At 46.6% G+C, this 23786-nt stretch overlaps 1 protein-coding gene across 3 annotated transcripts in view; it reads left to right on the forward strand.

The window, feature by feature from the left end:
• Golgb1 (golgin B1) overlaps window positions 1-22377 on the forward strand; it is a 47023-nt gene extending 24646 nt beyond the window's left edge. For 2 of the 3 annotated variants that reach the window (XM_055624782.1, XM_055624783.1), the window contains 10 exons: window positions 1525-6674; window positions 7565-9452; window positions 14112-14290; window positions 15156-15318; window positions 16216-16353; window positions 17494-17637; window positions 17867-17964; window positions 18651-18785; window positions 20819-20924; window positions 21135-22377. In XM_055624782.1, coding sequence (XP_055480757.1) covers window positions 1525-6674; window positions 7565-9452; window positions 14112-14290; window positions 15156-15318; window positions 16216-16353; window positions 17494-17637; window positions 17867-17964; window positions 18651-18785; window positions 20819-20924; window positions 21135-21269 — 8136 coding nt within the window. In that variant the 3' untranslated portion in view covers window positions 21270-22377. The remainder of the gene's footprint in view (window positions 1-1524; window positions 6675-7564; window positions 9453-14111; window positions 14291-15155; window positions 15319-16215; window positions 16354-17493; window positions 17638-17866; window positions 17965-18650; window positions 18786-20818; window positions 20925-21134) is intronic. The other variant, XM_055624784.1, reaches the window with a different exon arrangement.
• Window positions 22378-23786: the final 1409 nt, after the last annotated feature.

Consider the following 23786-nt stretch of genomic DNA (forward strand, 5'->3'; position numbering starts at 1 on the left):
TTGGTGTGGGATGACTTGATTCTTTAGTCAGAAAGTGAACTGAACCCTGGAGTTTTGTAGGGAGTGAGCAGAGAGAATGAAAGAATGGCATGAGAGTTAGGAAAAAAGGCAATAAAAACACTTTGGTTTATAGAACAAAAAGCAGTAGGTTATATTGAACCCTGTGGCAGGGACAATTTTTTTTTCAGTGTATCACACTTTCCTATCTGTAGAGATGGAAACATAAGACTGTGACATGAAATTATAGAGGAATTCCCTCTGCCTAGTAGAGAGCTCTTGTGAATCAAATCATCCCACACCAGGAGGGCAGAGAGAGCACGCTGCTCTTTCTGGCTACTCCCATTATTCTTTCTTCCTCTTTCACTGAAGTTTCATCTTTTATGAATCTTTTCTGTTTAATATCTGTGATCTCAAGAGATTGCCAGTCTGCTTTTCTATGCAATTTCTATGTTTTCTTTACTACTATTTGCTATTTATTTCCTGCTTCTTTTGTTTTTCATTATGTCTCCATAATTCAAGAAACAAAGAAATATAGATCATTAAGATATTACTTATGAAAAACGATGAGATTATAAATATGTGCTACCATGCCTGGCATTTATGTGGGCACTGAGAATCTAAACTCCTGATGCTTGCTCAACAAGCATTTTCTCCAGTGAGCCATGCCCACATCCCCCACAACCGTTTGTGTGCATGTGTATAAGTCGTGTGTGCGTGCGTGCGTGCGTGCGTGCGTGCGTGCACATTTCCTGTCCTGGTGAAAGCCAGAGGCCATTCAGTGTCAGGTCTCTTCCTTGGTTGCCCTCCATTGTACTTTTTGAGACAGGGTTTCTCACTGAACTAATTAAATACATCCTGAGACTCAACAGTTTTTCTTCCCAAGCAAACCACTATAGAGAAGGCATGGACTGAGCATCCTAACACGTAATCTATAATACCTTGTCTCATATTTGCCACATGGGTCCATCATGCCACACCAAGCACCAGCAGAGCTCATTTTGAAGTTTTTGACCCTGGTAACTTTTCTGGATCTGCTTGTTTGCTAGTCTACTTATCAGTGCTAATGCTTGCTTTGTTTAATTTTACAACTTTATTTCAGTAAATTGCTTAGGAAAAGAAATCTTATAACTTACTCCTTGGTGTGGAAGGGGTATTTAATTCATTTCCTAATTTTTTTAAATAACTAAGTTATTTCTAAGATATAAGAATAGTTTTGTTGTTGTTGTTGTTGTTGTTGTTGTTTTTTATTGGAAATATTGAGAAAATGGATTCCAAGCTTCCATGGGCCCTTTTGACTAGAAAGAGACCGCAGAGTGGAGTTGACTGAATCCCGCATGTTCAGTTTGGCAGTTACAGAGTTTTACAAATTTTAACAGTTTTATGACATAAAAAAAGTATGGACCAAAAGGTTGCAAGTTTTAGAAAATTCATGAAATGCTAGTTCTGTATTGGGCTAATTTTAATGCTATATGAAATATTTGATTAAGGCTTTTCTTGGTGTTTCTTTTGCTTATTTTTTAATAGGTCGGCACAGCTGGTTATACTTCACTCAACAAGAGCAGTTTTAATAATGAAGAAAGTGGCCGAGATGTCCTAGAGAACACATTTTCTCAGAAACATAAAGAACTATCTGTTTTATTAGCAGAAATGAAAGAAGCCCAAGAGGAAATCGCATTTCTTAAGTCCCAGCTGCAGGGCAAGAAGCCTGAGGGGGACTATGAGCTCCTTGACCAGAAAGAAGTGAAGCTGATGGAGAGTGAAGGTCTGCCCTCAGTTATAGCGGGAGATAGCCTCTGTAAGGAGAGCAGCATCCCAGCAGCTGAAAAAGAGGAACAGGCAAGTGCTGAAGATCAGCAGCAAACATCTGAGGCAGGGCCTCTAAATGATGCTGGAATGGACCTGAAATCCCCAAAGCTGGATAGTACAGACAAATCTTCCCCTGTAGATATTTGCCAGTGTCACCAGGGAGAATTAGAAAGGCTGAAGACTCAAGTATTGGAGCTTGAGACAGGCCTTCATAAAGCAGAAGACATTTATGAGAAAAATTTAGAAGAGAAAGCTAAGGAAATTAGCAACCTAACCCAGCTCATGGAAGAACTGAAGGAGAGTGCTGAGGGTGCCCGCAGCAAGCTCACTGCTGTGTCTGAAGAAAGAGACCAGCTGCTTTCCCAGGTGGAGGAGCTCCATGTCTTAGCAGAGCTTCGGGCTCAGGTCCAGGAACTGGAAACCAGCCTTGCAGAAGCAGAGAAGCAAAGAGGTCTGGATTATGAAAGCCAGAGGACTCAGCACAGCGTGCTCACAGAGCAGATCCACAGCCTAAGCGTAGAGGCCAGGTCTAAAGATGTGAAGATCGAAGCTCTCCAGAGAGAGCTGGATGATCTGCAGCTACAGTTTTCTGAGCAGGGCACCCAGATAAAAAGCCTGCAGAGCCAGCTGCAGAAGAAGGAAAGGGAAGTGCTCGAGGGGGCAGAACGGGTGAAGGACATGTCAAATGAGATGGAAGGACTATCCCAAGCTCTTTCGCAGAAGGAACTGGAAATAGCCAAAATGAACCAGCTCTTACTAGAGAAAAAGAAAGATGTGGAGACACTCCAGCAAACCATCCAGGAGAAGGATCAGCAAGTGACGGAACTCAGCTTCAGTATGACAGAGAAAATGGTGCAGCTTAACGAAGAAAAGTTTTCTCTCGGGGTTGAAATTAAGACTCTGAAGGAGCAGCTCAATTTATTGTCCAGAGCTGAAGAAGCAAAAAAAGAGCAGGTAGAGGATCATGGAGGTGATTCCAACCTTAACCATAGTCACGATGAGTCACCAGTGGGGCTGGTGAGTAAAGAGGGGCTTCAGCAGGAACTGGAGTGCCTGAAGAAAGAGAGCGAGCAGAGAAAGCGGAAGCTCCAGGCAGCGCTTATTAACAGAAAGGAGCTACTCCAGAGAGTCAGCGCTCTGGAGGAAGAGTTAGCCAAGGTGAAAGAGGAGTCTAGGAAAGAGACTCCACTCAGAGAGAGTGAGAGGAGAAAGCTGGAGGAAGATGGAGAGAACAAAGATGACCGAGAAAAATGTGAGACCTCTAAGTGGCAAGAAATACAAGTTTCTTTAAAACAGACAATATCCAAAAAAGAAGTGGAACTAGAGCACGTAAGGAGAGATTTGAAAGAAAAGATAGCAGCGGAAGAAGAATTACAGGCTGTGGTTCAACAGATGAATCAGAGCTTGCAGGAGAAGACCAAGCAAATAGATTTGCTTCGAGCTGAGATCACTGAAAACCAAGCAACTATTGAGAAATTAGCCACAGGCAATAAGGATGCTGGGCATGGAGACGCTGCAGCGCCTGCAAAAGAAATGGTGGTGAGCAGCCCACCCAGTGCAGGTGGTGGGGAACACGGTAAGCCAGAGTTGGAGGGAAAGATACTAGACCTTGAAAAGGAAAAGGAACAACTCAAAAAGAAGCTCCAAGAAGCCTTAACTTCCCGCAAGGCAATTCTAAAAAAGGCACAAGAGAAAGAGAAACATCTGAAGGAAGAGCTCAAAGAGCAGCAGGATGCTTACTGTCGCCTCCAGGAACACTTTGATGAGCAGAGGAAGGAAAATGAGCACATCGGGGACCAGCTAAGGCAGCTGCAGTTGCAAGTGCAGGAGTCTGTGGACACACAGCTCCCGGGCACTGACCAGCAGGAGCCTGGTCTGCTGGCACAAGGGTTAGAAGGAATTTCGCTCGAAGATAAAGAACAGCAGCCCACCCAGCCTGCCTTCGAGTCTGATTTAGGCACAACTCGGCCTTCTCACCCCGGAGAGACAGCAGCTCTCCAGGTTACTGTTTCTATTGCCCAGATTAAGGCCCAGTTGAAAGAAATGGAGGTTGAGAAAGAAGAGCTGGAATTGAAAGTTAGTTCTGCAGCAAGTGAGCTGATTAAAAAGTCAGAAGAAGTGCTTCTATTACAAGAGCAGATAAGCAAACAGGGTATAGAAATCCAGAATTTGAAGGCAGCATCCCATGAGGCAGAGGCCCACATGGAAAGGCTGAAGCAGGAACTGGAAAGCAGTCAACTAAAACTTGCTAGCCTGGAACATCTGAAAACTCTTCAGCCTGAGCTAGACGAACTGCAGAAGCACCTCCGCCAGAAGGAAGACGAGGTCAGCTGTCTTTCTGGACAGCTTAGTGAGAAAGAGCAGACCCTCAGCACAGTACACACAGAGATGATGGAGCAGGAGAATTTAATCAAGGCCCTGCACACACAGCTGGAAATGCAAGCCAAAGAGCACGAGGAGAGGCTAAAGCAGGTCCAGGTGGAACTTTGTGAACTGAAGCAGAAGCCAAACGAAGCTGAGGAAGAAACTAAAGCAAAGCAACAAATTCAGAGGAAACTGCAGGCTGCCCTCATCTCCCGAAAGGAGGCACTCAGAGAAAACAAGAATCTGCAAGAGGAGTTGTCTTTAGCCAGAGATGCCATTGAACGCCTGACCAAGTCTCTGGCAGATGTAGAAAGCCAGGTTTCTGTTCAGAATAAAGAGAAAGATGCACTCCTAGGGAAGTTAGCCATTCTTCAGGAAGAAAGAGACAAACTCATTGTAGAAATGGACAGGTCTTTACTGGAAAATCAGAGCCTTGGTGGCTCTTGTGAAAGCCTAAAACTAGCTCTGGAGGGTCTTACTGAAGACAAGGAAAAGCTGTTGAAGGAGCTTGAATCTTTAAGATGTTCTAAGATTGCAGAGAGCAACGAATGGCAAGAGAAACACAAGGAACTGCAGAAGGAGTATGAAGTTCTTCTGCAGTCCTACGAGAATGTGAGCAATGAAGCAGAAAGGATCCAGCACGTGGTGGAAAGCGTGAGGCAAGAGAAGCAAGAGCTTTATGGGAAATTACGAAGCACAGAGACAGACAAGAGAGAGACAGAAAAGCAGCTGCAGGATGCAGAACAGGAAATGGAAGAGATGAGAGAAAAGATGAGAAAGTTTGCTAAATCTAAACAACAGAAGATCCTTGAGCTGGAGGAAGAAAATGACCGGCTTAGAGCAGAGGCCCAGCCTGTAGGAGGAGCCAAAGAAAGCATGGAAGCTCTTCTCTCTTCCAATTCTAGCTTGAAGGAGGAACTAGAAAGGGTCAAATTGGAGTATAAAACCCTGTCTAAGCAGTTTGAGGCTTTAATGGCAGAGAAAGACATTCTGAGTGAAGAGATTCAAGAGCTAAAGCATCAGGTAGAAGATCATGTACTGAAACAAGCTAGCCTAGAGGCAACTGAGAAATCCGATGAACAGAAGGATATCATTGAAGATGTAACACAAGCTGTGGTGGGCAAGTCTCAAGAGCAAGACTCACAGAGATTCAGTGCTAAGCTTGAAGATCCGGAAGCTGTTCCATCAGCTCACAGTGCCAAGTCTGGCATTGGTGAGACTTTCGGCTCCCACGATGACATCAATAACTACCTACAGCAGCTTGATCAGCTTAGGAGAAGAATTGGTGAATTAGAGGTGGAGCAACAGAAGGAAAAGGAACTTAGCCAGACTTTAGAAAATGAGAAAAATGCCCTATTGAGTCAACTCTCTGCAAAAGATGGTGACCTAAAGCTACTTGAGGAAGAAGTCGCCAAAATAAGCATGCAAAATCAGCAAATCCAAGAAGAACTCTCCAGAGTTACCAAGCTGAAAGAGACGGCAGAAGAGGAGAAAGATGACTTAGAAGAGAGGCTGATGAATCAACTGGCAGAACTTAATGGCAGCATTGGGAATTATTACCAGGATGTTACAGATGCCCAGATAAAAAACGAGCAACTGGAATCCGAAATGCAGAACCTTAAAAAGTGTGTGAGTGATTTAGAAGAAGAAAAGCAGCAGCTGGTCAAGGAAAAAAGCATGGTGGAGTCAGAAATACGAAAGGAGTTTATGGAGAAGATACAGGGTGCCGAGAAAGGGCCTGGCAATAAAAGCCATGCCAAGGAGCTCCAGGAGCTGTTGAAAGAAAAACAGCAAGAGGTAAAGCAACTGCAGAAGGACTGCATTAGGTACCAAGAGAAGATCAGTGCTCTGGAGAAGACGGTCAAGGCTTTAGAGTTTGTTCAGGCTGAATCCCAAAAGGATTTGGACGTAACAAAAGGGAATCTGGCGCAAGCTGTTGAACAGCGCAAAAAGGCACAAGCAGAATTATCTAGCTTCAAAGTGCTGCTGGATGACACCCAAAGTGAAGCCGCGAGAGTGCTGGCAGACAACCTCAAACTGAAGAAGGAACTTCAGGCAAACAGAGAGTTCGTCAAGAGCCAGATGAAACAAAAAGATGAAGCCCTCCTGCGCCAACTCGAGCAGGCAGAAGAGAAACACCTGAAAGAGAAGACAAGCACCCAAGAGGAGCTGCATGCTCTGCATAAGGAGAAGGCCCACGTGGAAGACACACTTCTGGAAGTCCAGGCCACACTGACCAGGAAAGACAAGGAAATGAAGCAGCTGCAGGAGAGCCTGCACAGCACTGTAGCCCAGCTCGCAGCCTTCACTAAGAGCATGTCATCCCTCCAGGATGACCGTGACAGGGTGATCGATGAAGCTAAGAAATGGGAGCAGAAATTTGATGATGCCATTCAAACCAAAGAGGAAGAGATCAGACTCAAAGAGGAGAATTGCAGCGTTCTAAAGGATCAGCTTCGACAAATGACCATCCATGTGGAGGAATTGAAGATCAACATCTCCAGGTAAGCAACAAAGCCTTTCCCCACAGAGAAAATGGTGAAGGCAAAGAAAGTTTTCAAACTGCTTTTATTGGTTTCAGTATTTCACTTATTTATTTATTACTGAACCAATTTTTGCTTTAAATTCCCTTAGAGCATATGTCCTTTCCCTTCTGATACTTTTTGCCATTTTTAAAACTTCTTGTTATGATTTTGTATTAGCATTAAATCATTAACATAAAATCGCTGACATCTTTTCCCCATATCTCTTCCTTCCAATTTCATTTCTGGATTTCTTGACAACCTGACTACCTTTGTCTAGATTTCTACCTGCTTACACCCAAAGGATTGCTTCAGTGTGCTAAGTGCTCCTCTCCTCTCTCTCCGCCACTGTTGGTGTCAACTATCCTCTGTATGTCAGTTGGAAATCCCATCCTCAGACTCTAGAATGTCACCTTTGAAGGTCAGGAACCCACAGTGACTCAACCCTTTGCTCCTCCCCTTCTGTTTCCTTACCGTTTCTTTTGCCAGGATTAGAGCTTTAAAGAAACTGGACATTAAAAAGAAGAAAAAAACAGAAACTGGACATTAGCTTGTCTGGAGCAAAGTAGAATAAAATAGGGGGGTTGGGAGCTGATTTACTTTTCAGTGTCTTAAACTGGATCGCTGAAATAAAAAAAAAAAACAGTTTCATGATTCAGAGCTCTGTGATATGTCTTTAATATGTTATTTTTCTGTGTGGTCAATACATGTGTATAGATACAGAGAACTAAGATTTTTATTAAACCGCCAATCATGAATATTGACTGACTCGTAGATCAGTTTTGTGTAAGTCATATAGTTAATATCTCTACTTTTTTCCCTCCTTCCTTCTCCCTCCATCCTTCTCCCCCACCTCTGTCCCCATTCCCCAGGCTTGAACATGACAAGGAAACTTGGGAGTCCAAGGCCCATTCAGAGCTCCAGCATCAACAGAAGGTTTGTGATAACCTTCAAGGGGAAAATAAAGAACTTATGGCCCAGCTGGAAGAAACTCAACAACTATACCACAATTCTATGAATGAACTAACTAGGTTGGAATCAGAACTCAAGAATCTCAAAGACCAGTCAACTGATTTAAATAACTCTTTAGAAAAATGTAAAGAACAGAAAGAAAGCTTGGAGGGGATCATAAAGCAGCAAGATGCTCATATCCAAAATCGCAAGTTCAGCCATGAGCAACTCGAGACTGATCTGAAGACCTCCAGAGAGCTAACCGCTAGGCTGCATGATGAAATCAACGAGAAGGAGCAGAAGATTATAAGCCTGCTTTCTGGCAAGGAGGAGGCAATCCAAGGAGCTGTGGCGGAACTGCGCCAACAACACAGTAAAGAAGTCAAGGAGCTAGAAAACCTCCTGTCCCAGGAGGAACAGAAGAATGCGGCCCTAGAAGAGGAAAACAGAAAGGCTGTTGAGAAAACCAGTCAGGTCATGGAAACTCTAGAAACCATCAAGAAGGAGAATTCTGAGCAGAAGGCACAGCTGGATTCCTTCGTTAAGTCTATCTCCTCTCTCCAGGACGACCGAGACCGCATAGTGAGTGACTATCAGCAGCTGGAAGAGCGACATCTCACTGTCATCTTGGAAAAAGACCAGCTCATCCAAGACGCTGCTGCTGAGAACAATAAACTGAGGGAGGAGATCCGAGGGCTGAGAGGTCACATGGATGATCTCAACTCCGAGAATGCCAAGCTGGATGCTGAGCTGGTCCAGTACCGGCAGGACCTGAAGGAGATGATAGCCATCAAGGACTGTCAGCAAAAGCAACTCCTTGAGGCTCAACTACAGCAGAACAAGGAGTTGAAAAGTGAATGTGCAAAATTAGAAGAAAAGCTGAAGGGGTCAGAAGACGCAAAGCAAAGCCTACAAAGGTTTTCTGATGCCCTCCAAGAGGAGAAACAAGGTTTGTCTAAAGAGATCGAGAACTTGACGAGACAGGTGACAGCCTTGCAGGAAGAGGGTACTGTAGGAATCTATCTTGCCCAACTGAAAGTAAAAGAAGAGGAGGTTCAGCAGTTAAATGTGGCACTCTCCTCTTCCCAGAAGAGAACTGCGGATCTGGAAGAGGAGTTAGTTTGTGTTCAGAAGGAAGCTACCAGGAAGGTAAGTGAAATCGAGGAGAAGCTGAAGAAGGAGCTGAAGCACCTCCATCATGACGCAGGGATAATGAGGAATGAAACTGAAACAGCAGAAGAGAGGGTGGCAGAACTGGCGAGAGATCTGGTCGAGATGGAGCAGAAGTTACTTATGGTAACTAAAGAGAATAAAGATCTTACAGCACAGATTCAGTCCTTTGGAAGGTCAATGAGTTCCTTGCAGGACAGCAGAGATCATGCCACTGAGGAGCTTAGTGACCTGAAGAAGAAGTATGATGCCAGTCTCAAGGAGCTGGCCCAGCTGAAAGAGCAGAAGGATTTAGGCAGAGAGAGTGACATCCTTTCCCAGGCTGCCTTTCCTCTGACCACCGCTGAGAACGGCTTGTCCCACATTGAGAAACTGAACCAGCAGCTCATGTCCAAAGACGAGCAATTGCTTCACCTATCTTCACAACTAGAAGATTCTTACAACCAAGTGCAGTCCTTTTCCAAGGCCATGGCCAGTCTGCAGAATGAGAGAGATCACCTGTGGAGTGAGCTGGAGAAATTCCGGAAGTTGGAGGAAGGGAAGCAGAGGGCTGCAGCTCCTTCATCTGCCTCCAGCTCAGCTGAAGTACAGAGCTTGAAAAAGGCCATGTCTTCACTCCAGAACGACAGGGATCGATTAGTGAGTGTCCATTTCAGATCTGTGTTTCAGAGGTTTGGGGATGTTCTTTACATTGGTTCTTATTTCCATAGAAAAAGATAAATGTTTCTGTTTGTAAAGCCTTTGTATAAAATCACCAGCATTGCTGCACATTCCACAGATGGTTTGGGGCTGACAGGAAGCAGACATGCCACTACCACTTTCAGCCCTGAGGACTCTTCTTTGCACAGAGTCTGCATTGGTTATAAAGGATTAAAAGATAACAAGCTGTTTTGCACATCCTGTAAATGGTTCCAGAATGGAAAGCAGGCTAGTTGGAAGAAAGCACAGGGTCAGTTGTTCAGTGTCTTCTCAGTGGCAGTTGAGCCCTTGATCATCTGCTACATCAGGATAGTAAGGATTGGCTTGTCAACCCTAACTTGTCAAGAAAGAAGTTAAGTGTAAAAGGGATTTCTTAAAGTGTCACTAGACATGGCAGCACTTTGGAGGATGGTCTGAGTTCAAGACAAGCCGGGACTACGTAGCTCATGTCAGGCCAGTTTGGGCTATGTAGTGAGGCTGTCTCAAAAACAGTTCTTAAAATCACTATTCAGTCACTAATTGTTTGCAAACAAACTAGTGCCCGTTTCCTCCTTTCTTCCTATCTTTATTTTCCACTACAGGAGTTGATCCCAGGGCTCATAGATGCTAGGCAAGCCCTTTACCTCTGGGCTGCATCCCTAGCCCGGTTCATATATTTTGAGACAGACTGTTGTAAGCTACTCACGCAGATGTTAAAACTCAGGATCCTCCTTCCTCTACTGCCTACATAGATATGATTGCAGCTACACAACACCATGCCTGTTCCTGCTCACTTCCTTTAAATTAACCTTTTCAGAAATGAAGAGAGAGCTTGTCTTGTACCTGAGTTCCATTCACAGAGCCCTTGTTTAGAAAAGCCGTACAGGGTGGTCCTTGAAACTCACTGGCCATTCAGACCAGCACCAGGCCAGGGAGAGGCTCTGTCTCTAAGACAGACAGACAAAGTGCTTGCTGCCCAAGCATGAAAACCTGTGTTTGGATACCCAGCACAGCATAAAAAAAGCCAAGCGTAGAGCACATACATGTGATCCCAGTGCTACACGAAGATGGGCAGAACCCTGGAGCCCACTGTCCGGCCAGCCAAGCCAAACTGGTGATGTCCAGGTTCAGTGAAGAAATAACAGACCCTGTCTCAAAACATGAAGAGAAATAGAGGCATTCACCTGATGTCAACCTTTGGCCTGCATGTGTCCGAGCACCTCCACCAGTGGTTCTCAGCCTTCCTGATGCTGCAACCCTTTAATATAGTTCCTCATGTTGTGGTGACCCCAACCATAACTTGTCTTGTTGCTGCTTCATAACTGTAATTTTGCTACTGTTAGGAGTCATAATGTAAATACCTGTTATGCAGGCTCTCTGATACGTTATCCCGGGATGAGAACTTTAACTCCTGACCTACACATACATATGCACACACTCACTTGAAAACACAATTAAAGCAAAAGGCTGCATGGCCTCAGAGGAACACACCTAAAGCTGTCCCCTGGCTCCCAGGTAGACACAGGCACACATATACACATGTGCCTGCACCCACGTGGACGTGCACACAGTTGATACACATTTGGGCCATTCTACCATTCTTTGTGTTCTAAGCCAAAATCCGTTTCCTGAGTGGTTTCAGCAGGTGCAGAGTCAGCAGAGTTAGCTGTGCATCGTTGGGGGACTTGCTTACTTACGTGTGTGCACTGTAAACACTGGACACTGCATCTTGTTCTCTCAGCCCCACCTGCACACTTGTCTACTGACCATTGATGAGCCAAACCTTTTTTTAAAAGTTATTTCCCAATTCTGTAACGTGCAGTGATACTCTGTTTCTAAAACTGTCACTCTGGTGTTATTCCATCTAACCATCAAGTATTTTATTCTGTTCAAATATCCATCCATTCACCTTCAGCATCCGGTGGTAAGCTTCTTTACGTTCACATTTGTAACAGTACCGCCTCCAGCGTGTAACCCCTCTAATAGATAAGCGTTCTCCTGGAAACTCTTCTTTTCTTAGGACTGCCCTGCCCAGGACGCTTGGAGAGGAACATGGTGGGCTGGAAGAGTCTTCTCTTGGTCTGCCACTCAAGACCTGTGATTCCTCATCTTCCAGCTTTGTCCTTTTTCCTCAGCATGCAGGCCACCTCCTCAGCACACAGTGCGCACAGCTAGCGTATCCGACCCACATTGCCATCCTGTTGGCTGGAGTGTCTTCCTCACGGCTTTCTTTTGGGGGGTCATTCCAGAGCTCAGATCCTCTTGCCACACTTGCCTGTTGCCTGATCCTGTTTTGCCTCCCCATGTCTCAAGTACTTGTCTTACCATTTGCCTCACGTTGCCTGCGCACAAGTGCCTGGGCCACTGAGGCATCTCACCAGCACTCCGCTCCATCTTCTGACCCCATTTGATGTTTTTGTTTTTGCCATCATGTTGTTTTACTTGTATTTATTTCATGTGTATGGGCATTTTGTCTGTGTGTGTGTGTGTGTGTGCATGCGTACCACGTGCTTGTCCTCGGATGCCCTCAGACTGTGGTTATAATTGTGAGCTGCCATGTGGCTGCTGGAAATAGAACCAGGGTTCTCTGGAAGAGCAGACGGTGCTCCTAACCACTGAGCCATCTCTCCAGCCCTGTTCTTTATTTGCAAGAACTTCCTTTTTTTTCTTGTTTATTATGTGTTTTCTTGTTTTATGGGTAGATTGTCTAATTTGTGGTGTTTTGCTTTGTTGGTATTTAATTTATGTGTCTGTGTCTGTGTCTGACACATGCAGGTGAGGGCATCAGAATTACAGACAATTGTGAGCTGCCCAACATGGGAATTGAACTGGAGTCCCCTGGAATTGCAGCAAGAGCTCTTAACTGCTAAGCCGTCTCCTATCTTGTTCTTGAAACAAGGTCTTATTATATAGCTGAGGCTGGCCTAGAAGATTCTGTGTAGTCCAGGCTGACACCAAACTTAAAGTCTTTCTGCACCAGCCTCTCAAAGTCCAGGATTACAGGCGTGTGCCTCCGTAACTGACTCAGACTTCTTTTAGTGAGTTTTGGTTTTTGTTTGTTTTTTGTAATTTTTTTCTTGCTGCTATAATGTTTCTGATCGCTAGCATTCTCTCTTAATCGCATGTGATTTCCCTCTCCTGATGTGTTGAATCACCCTCTTTCAGCAGTTGCTCCTCATCCCTCATCTTAGCCTTTCTTTAGACAAAGAGCAATCATTGTTTCTTCCTCACACGAACAGCAGAATCTAAAAAGCCTGTGGAGTGAACTAAAAAGCCTGCCAGTGAACTCACTTGGTGTGGGTTCACTGCGGTGTGATCTTGTTGAGCTTGTTGATCGTGGTCCCCAAGTTTGTGTCTTTATTTCCTCGGGGTCTGATCAGATCTTTGAGAGCTCTTTAGTCTCCTGTGTAGAAGGAAACCGGCGGGTAGTGCTCATGGCGATGTCACCTGTCTCTGTTATTGTAGAGCTGTGCTCTTACTTACAGCCGGGCCTGTTTCACACTCCAGGTCTACATCCTTTACCTTTTCTAGAGTCAGCTAGCCATTCAGTGAAGGCACCAAAATGTCAGAACTGAGAGGGGTTTACAATGCAATTCCTTCTGAAGTAGCTCTGCTCCAATCATCCTTCTCTCAGCTCCTGGCTCCCCTCAACTATCGCCATTTTTTCCAGAGGTGGCTGGTGCTTTAATTCCTGGGCCCTTTGAAGATGCTGCAGAGTAAGTTTTGTTAGTCCTTGGCTTCTTGACCACCAGCTGAAGATGCAGCACCCAGATGTGTTAAGTTAGTCACCATCATTCATCTGCTTTTCAGCCTCAAGACTATGTTGCTGCTGACCTTTGTTGTCTTCCGTTCTTGTGTTTGGTGCTTTAAAAAGCTACCAGTGTGGCAGCACTAATATTTCTGAGTGGGTGAAAGGTGTGTAAGGCTGTTGTCTTTCCCAGATGTCCCAATATTATTTCTTCATCAAACTTTGAGTATTGGTAAAGAGTTTTAAAATAGAATGCAGTTTTGCTACAGACAAGTCCATCATAATATCCATTAACTTTGTGTATGAAACATATTAATTTTCTTATTTAATTTTCATATTCTTGTGAGGAAAAGTGCTGTGATTATCCTCATTTAATAGGTGAGGAAATAAGAACTTCGATGATCTCACATCGAAGAAATGGTAAGACATCTAATTCTAGAGCCAGGCGCCCCTAACCACCGGGGTGCACACCTTCTTTGTAGTGGACATCAGCTCAGCCTAAGACTGAAGTCCAGCAGGGATGCGTAAAACAAACAAACAGCATCAAAGAAAACGTTGCTGCTGTTTATGCAAGAAAGACGCCTGAGGAGGGCACATGGCTCAACGGACAGTCGATCGTTTCCCAGTCACAGTGAATCTGAAGGTCCTTTATGGCTGTCTCAGGAGTTGTAGCTTTGGACTTTGGAGGCTGTAAGGGTGGCAGTAAAAGGGATGGTTAGGCCAGGTAGTGCTAATGGCAGTTCCTTGGCTGTCAGTGGACTGTGGGAAGGTGCTGACAGCCTGTGGGGCCTGTCGCTCCTGTGGTGACAGTAGGAGCTACTGGTCAGTAAGGAATGAGAAGTGAGTCACCCGTTGCTCTGGTCTGGTTAAAGCTGAAGGAGCTGAAGAATCTGCAGCAGCAGTACCTACAGATGAACCAAGAGCTCACGGAGGTACGGCCCCTGAAAGCGCAGCTGCAGGACCATCAGGATCAGGCAAAGGCCCTGCAGGTGATGAAGGAGGAACTGAGGCAGGAAAGCCTCTCCTGGCAGCATGAGCTGCATCAGCTCAGGTAGGACTGTCCCTGCATTTTGACCCTTTTAATTGTCTTTTATCATTTTATCTTGAAATAGTTACGGATTTATAGAACGCTGCAGGAATAGTAAGAGTGCTTGGATAGGCATTGCCCCGTTTCCCCATGAGAGCACCCAGTTACACACCACACCCGGCTCCTTTATGTATAACAAAGAAATAGCCGGTGTTCAGTGGGCCACTCTTTACCAAATTTGGGGAATAAGTAAATCAAAATAACTAGTGTTTATTCTTTAACGGTTAATATGTGCTGGGCTTGGTATTTGATGTATGCCGTCTCATTTAGTCCATGTAATAGTCTTAAGGAATAACTAGTTTATTCTACTTTATTGAAGAAACTTGGTGACATTAACATTTGCTTGGGTCTCATACCTACTATGTGCAAGAGCCAGAATTCTAAGTCGTGCAGAGTCGACACTGATGTTAATTCTGCATCGTGGGCATGACTGCTGCAGGACTATGGGGGTTTCCCATGCCCTGCATGGTCTCACTGTCCTCATTCCATACATATCTGCTCCACACGCTGACTCCTACAATTCTGAACTTCATCCTCTGCATTTGTACTGGTGCCCGGGATTGAGCTTTCACACTGATTTTTTAATTGCTTTTCCCATTTGGAAACCCAGCTCTTTGCTCAGGTTCCAAATCCTATGCCAGCCTTTCTGGAGTTTCTCCCTCTCTTCCTGTGTCATCACCTTACTGCACGTTTCCACTTGCAGAATAAATTTCACTCTGCTATGTATTAGTTTCGCTGCATTGCTCACACGTCATGCGAATGTTTTGAATATGGAGTTGTTGTTCTTTGTGTCGTGAGTATATTTGAGCCATTTCTTTCCATGCTGTAGAATGGAGAAGAATTCCTGGGAACTGCATGAGAGAAGGATGAAGGAGCAGTACCTCATGGCCATCTCAGAGAAAGATCAGCAGCTCAGTCATCTGCAGAGTCTCCTGAGGGAGCTGAGGTCTTCCCCCAAGCCTCAGCTTCTCCCAGCACAGTACCAACGACAGGTGAGGCGAGCAGTGTGGTTTCTACTGAGGTGCCACTACCCAAAAGATCAGCCTCCTGTAGCTGCTTATCTGCTACCATTAGGCAAGCCGCCTCCTGCCTTTTTCAGAGGTGGCACATTCTCTTCTAGAGGGGAGGATTTAAATCTGAGCAATCTTTTTTGTGTATATGCTTCTTCTCTTTTTTAATTTTTTTTGAAAAATTTTTTTTAATTTAATCACTTTATAGCCTAATCCTAGTTCCTCCCTCTTCTCCTCCCAGTCCCACCCACATGAACCCCTCCTCCCATCCCTCCATCTCATTCTTCTCAAAGAAGGGTAGTCCCCCAAGAGGTACCAACCCACCCTGGCACCTCAAATGCAGGAGGAGTAGGTGCATCTTTCCCACTGAGGCCTGACAAGGCAGCCCAGCAAGGACAAAGAGATCCAGAGGCAGGCAACAGGATCAGAGTCAGACCCTGCTCCCATTGTTAGGGGAGCCACATGATGACCAAGCTGCACACTTGCTATATGTGTGTAGGGAAGGGGTTCTAGGTCCAGTCCATGCATGTTATTTGGATGGAGGTTCAGTCTCTGTGAGCCTCCTTGGGCCCAGGTTAGTTTACTCTGTAGGTCTTCTTGTGGTGGCCTTGACCATTCAGCTCTCTCTATCCTTCCTCCCACTCTTCCACAAAACTCTCCCAGCTTAGCCTATTGTTTGGTTATTGGTCTCTGCATCTGTTTTCATCAGCTACTGGATAAAGCCTCTTAGAAGACTGTTAGGCTAGGCTCCTGTCTGCAAGCATAGCAGAGTATCATTAATAATGTCAGGGGTTGGCTCTCTCCCATGGGCTGGGTCTCACATTGAGCCAGTCTGAGCAATCTTAGGAGACCATTCCAGCGATGTCTGTGCTCTGGCAGGCATCCCCAGAGGCATCAGCTTCCCTCGACGGGTCTCAAAACCTAGTTTATGAAACAGAACTTCTCAGGACTCAGCTCAATGACAGCTTAAAGGAAATTCACCAGAAGGAACTAAGAATTCAACAGCTGAACAGCAAGGTACGTGTTTCCTGTTAGACTGAAATTGAGTTTCTTTTCTCTCCTCCTGGAGGTAAAATTCGGCACAGGCGCCCCGCTTCAGAAACTTGACCTTCAGAGCAGCAACCATACACAGTCATGGGGGCAATTTTCAGTTACGGAGCACATTTGTGATTATGTGCGGATTCTCTTCTCTGTGTAGCACATGTCTTCCGGGATGCTTCTAGAAAGCTTCCCTAAAACATTGATACTTTATTACACAGACACTTAGAAAAGACTCCTCAAGAAAAGGCAAGACTCGCACAGATCCATCCATTTCCCATGACAAAACCTTTGTGTACTTCTCTGGTGGGTACTTAAGGAGAACATCTCCATGGCTACTAAAACAAAACAAAACAAAAAACAAACAAAAACCCACAATATTTTCTGATTTATGAAACAGTGGCTTTAGCACTCAGGACAGCGGCCCCTCGCCTCACCTGGGCAGCACAGTAGGGCTGGCCCTGGTGGTGGCAGCAGCTCCCCACCCCCACCCCCAGCTGCAGGTGACCCACGAGGGCATGAGTGCTGGAGGGCTGTCCCGGCGTAGATTGCTTTGGCAGGTAGTGAGCTGACTTTGGGCAGGAACAGAGCAGACCACTGCCTGTCACTCAGGAACGAGAGGCAAGCTTGGCTTTGAGCGGCTGCACTGTTTCCACTGTGTGAGGATCTTGGCTCCCACTCCAGTACACGTAGACACATGATGATATCTTGCTGCCCTATTGGAAACATACCTACCCAGTGATGCTCTTACACTTGCTCTGGTTATGTTGAGCTCTAGGGCTTGTTATTTAAGCAAGGACCCAACTCGCTGCCCTCTGCTTGCATTCTGGAATACCCTGTCCTACTGGAATTTTTGTTAGAGGTTTCTGCTTAATCATTGTTGAGTTCATAGACCTTGGCACCACTAAAAATAAAAGTTTGCTGCTACTCTTCCAGAATTGTTTTCCTTTTATGGTTGAAACATTTAGGCCTTTTTCACTTTGAAGAAATATACCGCGGTATGATTCTAGGGTAGGTCTTGCATTCCAAATCAAGTCCAGGAAGCTCAGGCCAGTTGGGTAAGCACCGCGCTTGGTGATGTAGTTCTGGGGGTGACACTTACCTGCTCCCCTGCTGCAGTTTTCTCAGCTGCTCGAGGAGAAGAACACCCTCTCCATCCAGCTCAGCGATGCCAGCCAGAGTCTCCGTGAGAACCAGCACCACTACAGTAACCTCTTCAACCACTGTGCTGACCTGGAGAAGCAGGTGCAGGAGCTGCAGGCGGTAAGGCAGCTCGAGAGAAGGCAGGAAGAGGGGAGTTACAAGGGTTAGGGGACGACTCCTAAGAAAAATGACCAAACACTTTGCTAATGACGGGAGAAAAGCGCTAGTGAGATGTGCGGGCAGTGGCTAAGGACTGTCCCTCCCTTCTGCCCTGAGCAGGGTTTCAGTCTGCAGGCACGTGGTACCATACGGGCTTCCATCACAACTCCTAAGCTGCTGCTTTTTCCAGGGGCCCCTAAATGCCGATGTTGCTCCAGGAGCGCCCCAGGAAAAGAATGGAATTCACAGAAAGAGTGATCCTGAGGCCACAAGGGAGCAGCAGCCAAGGTAGAGGAGCAGGACTGCCCCTCCAGCATGTACTGTGTGCAGAGAAACTGAGCGATAGACAAGAGAGATGGGAGTAAACGTGATCTGAGTGCATCCTCGGCATGTGTGGAAACATTGTCATGAAACCTGTGGTTGTGTATGATCCGTGTGTGTCATTTTGAAGAAATTGGTTCTAATCTTGGTGGAAACAGAGTGTGCCATGTGCACTTAGTATGTCCTGTTATCTGACTAGTGTCACAGAAGTGATGTAAAGATTGAGTGTAACAGTAACTAACATACTGTATGTAAGAAGCGGCCAGCAGCTCTAACACAAGCACATACACACAACACCACACTGTTCTGGCAGGGCTGCTGAGAGGGCTCAGTGGTTAAGAGTATTGGCTGCTCTTCCAGAGGTCCTCAGTTCAATTTCCAGCAACCACATGGTGGCTCATGACTATCTGTAATGGGCTCTCATGCCCTCTTCTGGCCTGCAGGTGTACATGCAGACAGAGCACTTTAAAAAACAGCAACAGGAAAAACAACATCTCACATGGTTCCGTAGGTGTTTTCTGCCTTGTTTGCCCTCTGTGGCCATGCCTCTGTGTTGGCTTTCATGTTTGAAGAAACGCTTCCAGCCTTGTGAAGGCGTATTAGAGAGTAGTTCTACATCTAATGATGCCCTTTGCTCGCCTTTTACCCTCAAGCTTTTCTGAAGCCCAGCAGCAGCTGTGCAGCACTAAACAAGAAGTAAGTGAGCTGAAGAAGCTGCTGGATGAAGAGCGAGACCAAAGATGGACGGCTGAGAGTGCGCTCTCCCTGGCCAAGGAGCAGATCAGAAGGTAAGGTGTGGGGAGGCCATTGTCCACTCTTGCCCTTCCTGACCTTGCTCCTGCACATTTGTGTGGCCAGGCTCAGGGTGAGTTGAGATCTTAATCTCCCCATGGCCTGGTCTAATCATGTTTTCATCGTCATCACCAAGAAGCAGGGTACCTCTGAAGTTTCGGGGCCTGGACCTTCTAGGGCAGCAGCTCATAGAGGGTTAATAATATCTTTACCATTCATATTGCACAAGTAAGCTGTGAACGGTGCTTGTGTGTCTGTGTCTGTGCATGTGGGGGACAGGAAGGCCAGGCCAAAGGACCTCTGTTAGCTCTGGCTGGCCTTGAACTCACAGAGGTCCACTTCTCTGCCTCTGCCTCCTGAGGGCTGGGATTAAAGGATTGTTCCACCACCTAGCTAGCCAATTGAAAATTTAAATATTGTAACCTAAGGGAGACAAAACCACTTAAGAAAGAGTGTGACTTGGCTTATTGGCAGATGCACTGCCTACCTCTGACCTTGCGCTGTCAGTCACAGGCTGTACTGGGGGAGTGTCTGCTGGCATCGTGGAAGACTGTTCTGCCCAGCTAGGTGTCATCTGTGTGTGTGACACTGTGGGCAGTTGTCTCCAGGTGTGATTGGAAGGACACAGCTGTGTACTTACTGCAAGTCAAGAAACTTGCTGTGTCTGAGAAGTAGTGTGGCTGCAAGTGTTTTGTTGCCAGAATCCCGTTCATGTGGAAAGAGACATTGTAGCAGGCATCTCCATTATATGTGCCAGGGCAAGCCACTCTGTCTGATGGCTCTTCCCTCAGAATAAATGGCACTGGGGGTGTTACTGCCTCCCTGCCATGCCCTCTCAGGGAGCAGGTCTTGGCTGAGGTTTCTTTCTTTTCCATCCGGCATATTCACAGCTTTTCTGTTTTCAATACCTGTCTAGGTAGCCTTCAGGGTGGGCTCTGCAGGAGCACAGTGAAGCACAGTGAAGCATGGCATCATGGCCTGCTTGCTCATAGCCATTTCTCTGCCGCATAGGAAATGGTTTAGGTCTATGAAACCTGGCCCATGGAGACATTCATTCCCCTCAGGTGTCAGTTATCTGGACAACTTGAGACAGCTTTGTCAGGATGACCCAGAGCCTGTGCCTGGACCAAATTAGTTAGTTAGCCCCGCCCACTTTCCTTCTGGCCAAGAACAGCATGGAGAGCAGGGTAACTAAGTGTGGCCCACCTAGACTGGGTTCAGATGACAGCCTCTCTTCTCTGCTGAGGAAGAGCGGCCCACAGAGAGAAGGAGAGCTGGTGGAGAGCGCCTGCATGGGGAAGAAAAATGCAGAGGAAAGCGGAGGTGCATCCTGTCCACCACAGTTAAAGTGTGTGTCCCGGGAGGCGAATGAGTGATGAGTCACAGCCTTGCTCTGTTGTCTTCAGAGGCCACTGAGTAATGGCAGCTTCTCAGTAAATGGAGGATTTCCAAAATGCAGTAATAAGCAAATCAACAGAAAGGGAAGCGGAGAGCTGTGGAGGCTGCCAGTTCAGCTTCGTTCTGAGAGCCCTAAAGAATGTCTTGAGTGCTTTTGCCTGTTATATATATAATATATATGTTAATGTGCCAAGTGTGGCACGTGCCTGTAAGCCCAGCCCTGGGAAGCAGAGCCAAGAGAACTGTAAATTCAAAGCTAGTTTCAGCTATATAGTAAGCCCCTCTCTCAAAAAAGGGAGTAGGGGAAGAGAGGAGAAAGGGAAAATAGAAATTAGTGAGTTTCTAAACCAGATTGGCACAGGGGGCGTATACAGAACAAGAGTCATAAAGACAAACGGGCATTGAATTCTGTTTGCAGTGGTTGCTGGCCATGCCTCTGTGGACAAGACACTAACCAGTCTTGCCAGCGGAAGCAACCAAGCCAGAGTCCTAAATAGGCAGTTTCTTTACTACTTTGAGGGCCAGGACCGTGGGAGGAGCCTTTGCTGCCAGGCCCCTAGGCCACCTTTCTGGGATGACTGGGAAGATTCTCATCCAGGGAACCCCTGTTGGATCTCCTTCCTCAACACAGGTTGGAGCAGAGTGAGTGGGATTCGGCCCGGACTCCTATCATTGGCTCGTGTGGCTCTCAGGAGCAAGCGCTGTTGATAGATCCCCCAGGCAGCAGCTGTCGACGGGTAAGAGGCAAAGGCTACAGGGTGGGCCCCGTGCTGTGGGGACCGGCTGCAGGGATGGAAGTGGGCAGGGCTGCAGGTGTCCAGCCACTGAGGAGACTTTGGCGAGGATGGGCCCAGCTTGGCTTACATGCAGAATTACTGGTGGAGGAAAAGAGCCTTCAGGAGGAGCTCTGATTTCCCCATTTTTGTTTGTTTGTTTGTTTGTCTCAGACCCGGAATGGTGCAGGATGGAAGCGAGTTCTGCGTTCACTCTGCCATTCCCGGACCCGAGTGCCACTGCTCGCGGCCATCTACATCCTGATGGTTCATGTCCTGCTTGTTCTGTGTTTCACGGGCCACCTATAAACTTGTCGCTTGAGCACAACTCCCGGAACCTGTCATTCCTTCATCTCTAAAATCAGAATTGTCAGTTCCAGAGCAGCCTTTCTCCCTTTCAGCCCGTCCACCTCTCCTCGGAAAGTGCCTGTGAAAACAGGTGGCGTGGGGACAGGAGCGGGAAGGCCTGTGGCATCCACATTCGTTAAACACCTCTGGCTGGTGTGAGCAGCTTTGCAGATGTGCTGTGCCCAGCGCTTCTTCAGATGTCGTAGACCCGCATTTTGTAGGATCCCGAAGGATGCTGGGAGAGGCCTTCCGGCCAAGCCAACAAGATAGTTCCAATAAACACAGCAACCTGGAATATCCAGTATTATTTTTCTTGGTAACTGGCTTTGTCCTGTTGCCTAGAGAAGGCAGAGCTGTGGGCAGTGAACACATTTTCCCACAGGACGCGTGAGCAGGCCATGGAGACTCAGGTGGGAGCTGGAGGGCTCCCAGGTGTCAGTTGTTGGCTCACACTGGGAAGGCCTTTTCTTCCTGCCCGTTCTATCACCATTGAGTTAAGGACAAGACCCTGTCACTTATGCCCTTGGTTGCACGTAGATAAGGTATTAAGCGGTATTATTTCGTCGAACAGAAAGGCAGGAAGAACTGGCTATGGACAGCAAGGCTCAAATTCTGTAGTCCTATTTTCTGGATGTGCCTCATAGGGGTCCTAAGACAGTGTGCAAGGGCCAGCAGGAGCCATGCCAAGGTGAGCTGGGGTCAGGTCTGAGTACCACATCGTGACTTCTCGCCTCAGGAACTACCCGAGCTGCTGCTCTGTTCTTCTGTGTCTTCAGTGCCATTGTCACCCGCCTCTGGGACCAGAGGACTGAGGCAATGGAAAGAGAAGGCAAAGGCCCCAAATCCAGACCTGACAGCAGTGGCCAGGAGTGGATTGCACTGTGCCTGTCCTCCCTTGCCAGCCGGTGTTTTCTTGCTGTGGACACGTAACGTTTCCTTCCTGTTCTCACCACCTAAACAGGGTCGGCTCACTGGTCAGCTCCGTGTGCTGTGGTGATTAAATTTTAGTCACAGCATCCCAAGAACTTTCCTCAACTACTGTAAAATAATAAAATTATTTTCAGAATGAGGAATTGTGTGAGACTGTTTGTCAGCACAGATGTGTTTGCACACTGGGGGGAGGGAGGGAACGGGGAGGCTACTGGAGTACAAGGTTCTGAAAGTCCTTCTTCTCACTGGCCAGCATCATGTGGCTGTGGGCCTCCTAACAGGCAAGGGATAGCGAAGAAAATCCACCCTGAGGTTGAGTTAAAGGAGCAGAATCACAGGGTGTGAAATTCATAAAGCCTTGTGTATAGTTTTGAGAGAACTCTGGGAAACATTAAGCCACCAACTATGGTGGCACTTGCCTGTAATTCCAGTTCTCAGGAGCCTGGCTGAGACAGGAGGATCATAAATTCAAGGCCAATCTTGTCTATATAATAAGTTCAGGCCAGTCTGTGCTACCTAGCAAGACTGTCAAAGGAAACAAACAAAAGCCAGGCTCTCAGGACACCCCAGCACATACATACACACACACAGTGCCAGAGAAGGAGTTTCATGCACGTTTAGTGGACATATTTTTTTAATTTATTTTTAATTAATTATAGTTTATTCACTTTGTATCCCACCTGTAGCCCCCTCCCTAATCCCCTCCCAATTCCACCCTCCCTTCCTCTTCTCCAATGCCCCTTCCCCAGTCCACTGATAGGGGAGGTCCTCCTCCTCTTCCATCTGACCCTAGCCTATCAGGTCTAATCAGGACTGGCTGCATTGTCTTCCTCTGTGGCCTGGTAAGGCTGTTCCCCCCTCGTTGGGGGGAGGTGATCAAAGAGCTGGCCAATCAATTCATGTCAGAGACAGTCTATGTTTCCCACTTGAACACTGAGCTGCCATGGGCTACATCTGTGCAGGGTTTCTGGGTTATCTCCATGCATGGTCCTTGGTTGGAGTATCAGTGTCAGAAAAGACCCCTGTGCCCCAGATTTTTCAGTTCTGTTGCTCCCCTTGTGGAGTTCCTGTGTCCCTCAGCTGAGGAATGGATGCAGAAATTGTGGTACATCTACACAATGGAATACTACTCAGCAATTAAAAACAAGGAAATCATGAAATTTGCAGGCAAATGGTGGGATCTAGAAAAGATCATCCTGAGTGAGGTATCCCAGAAGCAGAAAGGCACACAGGGAATATACTCACTTATAAGGGGATACTAGACCAAAAAGATAGGAAAAACATACTAAAATCTGTACACCTAAAGAAGCTAAACAAGGAGGAGGATCCTGGGTAAGATGATCAATCCTCATTCAGAAAGGCAAAGGGGATGGACATCAGAAGAGGGAGAAAACACGCAACAGGACAGGAGCCTACAACAGGGAGCCTTTAAAAGACTCTACCCTGCAGGGTATCAAAGCAGAGGCTTGAGACTCAGCCAAACTTTGGGCAGAGTGCAGGGAATCTTAGGAAAGAAGGGGAAGACAGAAAGACATGGAGGGGAATATT

The sequence above is a fragment of the Psammomys obesus genome, unplaced genomic scaffold (genome assembly GCF_907164565.1).
Source record: "Psammomys obesus unplaced genomic scaffold, mPsaObe1.curated_primary_1811, whole genome shotgun sequence".
NCBI classification, from domain to species: domain Eukaryota; kingdom Metazoa; phylum Chordata; class Mammalia; order Rodentia; family Muridae; genus Psammomys; species Psammomys obesus.